General features: G+C 39.0%; 1 protein-coding gene across 1 annotated transcript; it reads right to left on the bottom strand.

The window, feature by feature from the left end:
* Positions 1-1888: 1888 nt before the first annotated feature.
* LOC122064368 (putative disease resistance protein RGA1) lies at positions 1889-7194 on the bottom strand. The gene is made up of 3 exons (XM_042628083.1): positions 5963-7194; positions 2629-5547; positions 1889-2242 (listed from the first exon to the last, which is right to left on the bottom strand). Exons 1-2 carry the CDS (start codon positions 5990-5992, stop codon positions 2665-2667), a joined length of 2913 nt encoding a protein of 970 aa, XP_042484017.1. The 5' UTR covers positions 5993-7194; the 3' UTR covers positions 1889-2242; positions 2629-2664.
* Between the last annotated feature and the right edge of the window lie 429 nt (positions 7195-7623).

Raw genomic sequence — 7623 nt, 5'->3', positions numbered from 1 at the left:
TTCGGCATCAAATGTTACTTTGGTTTTGAGGGTTCTTTAGATGGTTCAACATGAGTGGTGGTCACTTGGTGTGGGTTCGGAGTCTGACATCATTTATATTGTTCTCAATTTTGTTGCCTTCAACAACAAACCCTAGCATCTAAGAAGCTGCATTGTCGCTCCTTTCTCATTCCTAGTCTAGAATCCAGATGACCATTAACAAAGTGGGGTCTATTCGTTGAGAAGCATGGTTTGAGGAATCAGATTGACTTGGATTGGTATCAACTTTGTCCCATATTGATTCTTGGCTAATATGGCTTCATTGGATCAGTACCGAAGAAGGATAATAAGGCGAAAAAAAAAAATCGCTTTTATTTGATGAACGATGAGAGATATTTCTGTCTAATATGAACCGCGCGATCCTGATTGCGATCAATGATCCTGTCCAATCCGAAGACAGATTCCCCTAAATCATGGTGGACCTACCTTTCCACTGACCCATTCCAACAATTATAAGACTCATCACTTTGTGCACCCCATCACAACCAGTTCCTGATATAGTGTTCAGCTTTGAGTGGGTTCTTATTTTAGAAGTCTATAGTTAAATAGAAATAATCCTACCAATGCTGTTCAGCACTTCAGCCCATAGTTAAAAATAAATAAATAAATAAAAATAAATTAGTGGAGAGCAAGAATTTCTTTTGGGGCTCCGAGGCTTTTGCAACCATAGTTTAAAAAATTGGATAGAATTAATAAGGATCGTTTAATTCAATACTGATCCATTGATAAGGTATAAAGATAAAATGGTTCAAAACATCAACTTTTTAATAAAAAAAATTGAGATAAATATATCCTATCCAATCTGATAAGTATTGACTGATACCAAGATTGATCTGGCTCAGGTGCACTTGTCAAATACTTGTCTTAGGTATTAAATTGAATTCCTTTGCCAATACTAGACTTAGGTTTGGAAATGGAGAAACCCAAGGGAATTATCAATCTATGGATTGAAAGTGACTCAGGTGCACTTGTCAAATACTTGTCTTAGGTATTAAATTGAATTCCTTTGCCAAATACTAGACTTAGGTTTGGAAATGGAGAAACCCAAGGGAATTATCAATCTATGGATTGAAAGTGACTCAGGTGCACTTGTGATTAGTGTGAACCATCTCTCTATTCCATAAAAATTTAGTCAAAAGTGTGCCTTCTTTAATCCCTTTCTTGATTAGATTTAGAACACCAGGGAGACCTCATAAAATTTGGACCATAACTTATCTATCACTTCGACAAACTAGTAACTAATGATGGGACAAACCACAAACCACAAGCCTCAAGCACGAACCGTCAGCCTCATCTCTCTTCCTATGAATTTCAATGTCACACTTTCTCTTCAAAATTAATCTACAAATTTGTTAAAAAAAAAAATCTGAGATATTTTCTTCTAACTTGTAATGCTGGCAAACATAACTCACTGGAGGCAGTTTTCCTTCACCCTCCCTTGACCGAGGGTTCCAATAATGTGCAGAAGGTTTTGAAATTTTATTATTACATTTATAACCTACGTGTGGATGTATTTTTACTTCACCAACAATGGAGGAAAACTCTTTCCTAGCTTTATTATACTTGCTCTTAAGAAACACCAGATTTCAAATGGGAAAAACATAGTTGTTTGCTTGAAACCATTATTTTCTGGCTCTTGCTGGGATTAGAAAATATAAGGACATATGGTAAAATAACCTGGATTCCTAAGGGTATTTCTAGAAGACCAATGGGCGCCTCTAATTTATAGGGTGACAAAGATTGTTCATGGTAGGAACTACTACCCACAAAGTAGCAGTATGCTTCTTGCCAAAAAAATAAGGGTAGGGGGGGTAGGGGGGAGGGGGGTTTGTTGTGAGTGCAGCATATATAATTCAAATACCATTGGATTGAAATCATTTGGTCTTGAAAATTACCAAAGTAAGATGATAATATACAATAAACAAGACTAAATAAAACCAAATGCATCTTCTCTCTGGTCCTTAATTTTTATTGTTTTATTTGCAAAATCAAAGAGACTCAGAAGATTGAAATGAAACCAAATCAATGTCTTTAACAATTGAATAAAATCTTCAATCAGCCTTCTTAGTTCGGAAACTATAAATTCCTAATATCACTTCACATAGGAGAAAATCAAATAGGGAGAGAGAGAGAGAGAGAGAGAACCCAGTCTTGTCCCAATGAATGCAGTCTCAACTAAAAATCTTGACCTCAAACCCAATTCCTGAAAAAAATAAAAAAGAAGGTTAATTAAGACCATACAACCATGAACATTTCATAACTCTACCAAGTCCTCTTGGATGGGTTATATCAAAAACTACCATTCTCATTCACACACCACCCCCCCCCCCCCCAAAATAATAATAATAATAATAATAATAATATGCTTAGAACTGAATTTGTTACATATGCAATCACACAGTGCAGGGTACACTTACATGCATTGTATGGGTAAACCATTACAAGAAAAGCATTCAAATACAGCACTTTGGGCAGAGGCCTACCGTGGCGGTTGCCATGAGCCACCACGAAAGGCACTCCAGAACTATTTCACTTACAAAGACCATTATTAGTCATAAAAAAATATAGCAAGGAAGGTCAAAAAGTTACCTGCATCGTATGAGCAGACATTTTACGCAGGCATCATCAATCCCTAGTTATGTTGACATGAGCGGGGAGCTCCTCGGGGCCATAGTGGACTTCAGAAGATTGACCAAATTTCAGATGTTGGAGTGAAGACAAGTTTCTCAACCCCTTGGGTAGTGTTTTACAGTTATGGATATAAAGACGATTAAGATTTGGAGGTAAAGTCTCAATGTCATCCAGAGACAGCACTAAACCTTCCATCATCTTCCCAAGATGAAGATTTTTGAGAGAGGTGAGTTTGCTGAGTCCTTGATGAGGCAACATCCTAAGCTCGGGACAATCGTCAATACTCAGATCATATAGTCTAGGGCTTGATAGAAGATGCTTTGGTAGTATCCTCAATGCATAACACCTTTCAATGGTTAGCCTTAGGAGGCAAGGGAATTTATTTTCCTCCCCTCTAGAGATGCTAGACCACTCCTCCAACTCCATCATTCCATATATGCGTAGAGATTCTAGTAGGGGTAGCTCCCCAATTGGCGGAAGGACTCGGCAAGTGCAGCAGTTGAGTGTGAGAGAGAGTAGCTTGTTGTAGCTTGGCAAGTCTTTCATCAACCAGCTTGGAAATGTTAAACCACCGTAATAGTTGATATGTAAACTCTTCAACAAAGTGTGAGGTCGCAAACCTTCAAGAATCTCAACATCTGTATAACTACTGTTATGCAATAGCCAATTCCACGGCCATGTCAACTCCAACTCATCAACTTTTGGTTTATTAACCAAATGAGCTTCCAGAGCATCTAGAGGATCGATTGCACTCTCTGGGAAGTGGATGGAAAGCGCACCCTCAAGCTGCGATAGCTCCTTGAGCTCTTTTAGTCCACAACCATCATCATCTTTTGAGACAAGAAAATACGGCAATGTCTTGAGACCAGTTAATCTCCCAATTCCTTGTGGCATCGAACATAAGTAATGGCACCTATTAAGGTCTAGATGTTGGAGATTGCGTAGATACTTCATGCCTCTAGGTAACTTATGTATTCCGGAATCACAGAGTATCAGTGACTGTAGATTGTGAAGATTACACAATGACTCAGGTAATTGTTTAATGTATTCGGCATTAGAGAGGTTAATATAGTGTAGGTATTTCAAATTGCCAATATCACTGGGAAGCATAGAAATATGAGAACCACACAAATCTAAGACACGTAGGTACCTCAGTCCTCCAAAGGATTCAATAGTCCCACAGAAATATCCTTGATTTAGGATGATCAATGTCGATAACCTCTTGTCACCATAATATTTGTCCTGATCAAACATGTGTTTCACACAACAAATGGACACATAACGGGTCTCTTTAGAAGAGCTATGGCAGGATTCCCCATATTCAAATCTACCATGCACCTCTCCTGAAACTGCTTCTGCTAAATCATGTACAAGGTCATGCATTACAAATCTAACATTTTCCTTTTCTTCGTTGCTGTGCTGAAAGAAAGACCTATGCAGCAAATCATCAAAATATTGGCTACCTATGCCTTCCATTTTCTTAGTGTTTGTTCTAATAAATCCTTCTGCGATCCACAGTTGGATCAGCCATTGCTTATCAAATATATATCCTTTAGGAAATACAGAACAATAAGCAAAAAACTGCTTCAAATATCTGGGAAGAAAATAGTAGCTTAGACTTAGAGCAGCAGGAAAATTGCTCTCTTTTAAGTCCCACATGGAAGTATTCAAGACTGTTAGCCAATGGTTTAAATCTGAACTAGAGCATAAAAGGCCTGCAAGCGTACTTGCTGCCAAGGGCAATCCTTTGCACTTCTTTGCAATTTTCCTACCCAATTCTTCCAAGTTAGGAGCAATAGAGCCATAATCCATAGATATGCGCCTTTCCATTATAGACCAACACTCTTCATCAGATAAAATTTGTAGATCATGGGTATACATGGGGTGCATTATTGAAGAAACTCTCCTACTTCGAGTCGTTACTATTATTCTACTTCCTTCCCCTGCTGCCATGAATGCAATTCTCAAAGCTTTCCAATCGTTTTCCTTCTCACTCCAAACATCATCCAAGACGATTAAAAATCGCTTCCCCCTTAATTCCTCTCTCAACTTACGTTGAAGTGGTTCTAGGTTGCTCAACTTAGGACTTGTCCCAATTAAGGACTCTAGAATTGCATAGGTCAATCTCACAACATTAAAATCAGTAGACTCACAAATCCAAGCTCTTCTTTCAAAATGTTTCTCCACATCAGGATCATTATAGACAAGCTGGGCCAGAGTTGTCTTGCCTACACCCCCTAATCCAACAATAGCAACAACAGAAACCTGTTTTTGTTTTTCATCATCTGGATTTGACAACAACCTTTTTTTAATTTCATCTTGTTCTTTCTTTCTCCCCAAAGTAATAGACTCATCAAATAGAGAACCACTCTTTGGCCTAGTATCTATTTCATCATTTACACCATGTGATTTCTGAATTCCTGAGTCTCTGAGATAGTGATCTTTAAGTTCCTTCTCAATCTCCACTAGTTTCTTTATGAGTTCATTATTTATAAAAGGTAGAATTTCATGTTTACGTAAGATTCCTTCAGTATATAAGTTAAAGGAAAAGAAGGGTAACTTTTTACCTCCATATCTCTCATCTTTTTCCTCAAGAGCTTCATAGATGAACTCATCTAATATGTCCTGAGCTCTGTAACAAACATCTCTGAGATTCCTAAGGCAGCGTTTCACCAAGATATTCTTTGCTTGAGCTTGCTCTGCAAACTCGAGCAGTTCTTGAATATACTGAAGAACATCCGAGAGCGCACGTAGCTCACTTTCCACGCACCATACAGATCCAAAGTCTCTTAATGCTTCTGAGGATAATTTATCAAGCAATACTGACACAAGAAAGGATACAATTATGTGATTGCTACTTGCTTCCATACCTTCTCCCTGCAAAAAACACGGAACAGAGCTAAGAGATGAATTTGTTATTGTTGGTGATGAAAATGTTCTGAAAACTAAATACAATTTATTTTATTTTTTAAATCTTTACTAAAAGCAAGTCAATAATTGAGTTGGGTGAAATAAAAGGGACAAACTAAGGATGGACCCACGGTACTATCTTTTTAAAGCAAGTCAATCATGTAGGGCGTCGTCCCCCTTTTACCCCTATTATCCTGGGTTACTCAGTTGATTAAGGTTTAATTCTCTATTCTCTATTTGTACATCTAAAAAAAGACCATCTTTACCTGAACCCAAAAGTGAATAAAAGACAAATTCACATTATTAAAATTTTTCAGCCCTAATTACTTTCTTAATAGAATTTTCTTTGTTAAAAAAATAATAAAATAAAATAAGTACTTACCGTAAGGGATAAAATATTAACATTCTCCATAGACCAGTCCGAGTATCTGTCAGACTGTCATGCCAAGCCATGCCGATATGGGATTGTAATAAAATCCCTGCTCATCGATCCCGTGGGCGGGGCCAGCTTTGCATTCCGCTACGAGAGATAGAGAGATAGAGAGAGAGAGAGAGAGAGAGGTCGTAGTGTCATAATTGTACTACTTTTTATTTAAAAAAAAAATTTGTACTATTTTTTGGTAACCACATCAGCAGTGCACTCAATTATAGCCTTGGAATCCCATGCTTGTGATTAGATGTTGGCTCTATCGCAGTCTGAAAAGAAGGGTTAAGAAAAAAAAACAAAGAAAAGCTGGTTAACACTTTGATGGATCCGGCTGGTCTGTATCACACATTTGTGCTAAAGATCTGTAGCACGGATTAGATTATTGACACATGGCAATTTTGATATGAGTGATGACGATATTGGAGGGAAGATGAAGATCTCTGTACATACGCTACAGTCGAAACCCGTTGTCTAATTCGCAACTCCTACTCATCTACGCCGGCAACGCCAGCAACAATTCCAGCCATAGAATCAAGTATCGGTATCCGATCGGCAGGATCTGCCGTATCGGTATCCGATCGGCAGTATCTGCCGTATCGGATCGGTATCAATTTCCCCATACCTGACAATCTTGAGACGGGTATCGGATACCGATCCGGATCAGCCAATCCGACCCGATCTATTGAAAAAAATAATTTTTAAAACTTAAAACAGATGAACAGAAGAGAGAGAGATGCGGCTATGCCCCTGCTTTTGCCCTGAAACCTTTCTTCTTCCTGAGAATTCTTCTTGGTGGGATGGCCATTGCAGCGGCGGCCGACGATTGCAGAGGCAACGAGGGCGAGATCTCCCTTGCCCTATCTGTCGGTAGTTGCACCGGAGTAACGCTATATATGTCGAATTGTTCGCTGATGAGGCAACAAGGAGAACCACCTTCGGGAAAGAAAGAAGGGGGTACTGAAGGTGAGTGAACTGAGCACCCTATGTGGGGTGAATGCGGTGGCCATCATCTACGGTCCTTGTGATCCAAATCCAGACATTTGGCCACCATCTCCTTCAGATGCTCACTAGATTCAAGAACTTGTCTGAGATGGAACAAGCAAAGAAGATGATGAACCAACAGGAGTTCCTCAAGCAAAGGATTGGAAAGTTGAAAGGAAAAATTGAAGTCACAAGTGAGGGAGAATCAGGTATCGGATACCACCAAACTCATGTATGATTGTCTTGCAGCTAATAAGGATTTGAAAGATCTGAGCCTGGAGGCTCTAGGTGATCTGGCATGGCTCACTAAAAAACAGAATGTTAAGTTTGTCTCGAATTCTTGACCCGTTTTGAAGATTGACCCAATCTGACATATTTTGGTGATGACCCAAATGAGAATTTTTCTGAGATCTGTGATGGAAGCAGAGGAGCCCATCACTGATCTTGTATGGGGGTGCGGGGGGCGTATGATTCGATCGGGTCGACAGTGACCCGATGGGTCGACCCATGATTTGGAGTATATATAATGTACTGTTGCTTGTTGAGAAAGTCATTGTATTTTAGGGTTTTTCGAGCTAGGGTTTCAAGGCGAGTTTTTTCTCACCGCTTCTAGGGTGTAATTTCTTTTCTGCATA

Source organism: Macadamia integrifolia, unplaced genomic scaffold (assembly GCF_013358625.1).
Source record: "Macadamia integrifolia cultivar HAES 741 unplaced genomic scaffold, SCU_Mint_v3 scaffold1632, whole genome shotgun sequence".
In the NCBI taxonomy this organism is placed as follows: domain Eukaryota; kingdom Viridiplantae; phylum Streptophyta; class Magnoliopsida; order Proteales; family Proteaceae; genus Macadamia; species Macadamia integrifolia.
This window is presented reverse-complemented; position numbering and strand designations above follow the sequence as displayed.

Excerpts from the sequence above, each read along its gene's own strand:
- LOC122064368 (XM_042628083.1), bottom strand. The coding sequence starts at position 5,992 with ATGGAGAATGTTAATATTTTATCCCTTACG. Across the intron at positions 5,548-5,962 it reads TTAATATTTTATCCCTTACG|GGAGAAGGTATGGAAGCAAG; the intron begins GTAAGTACTTAT and ends TGTTTTTTGCAG.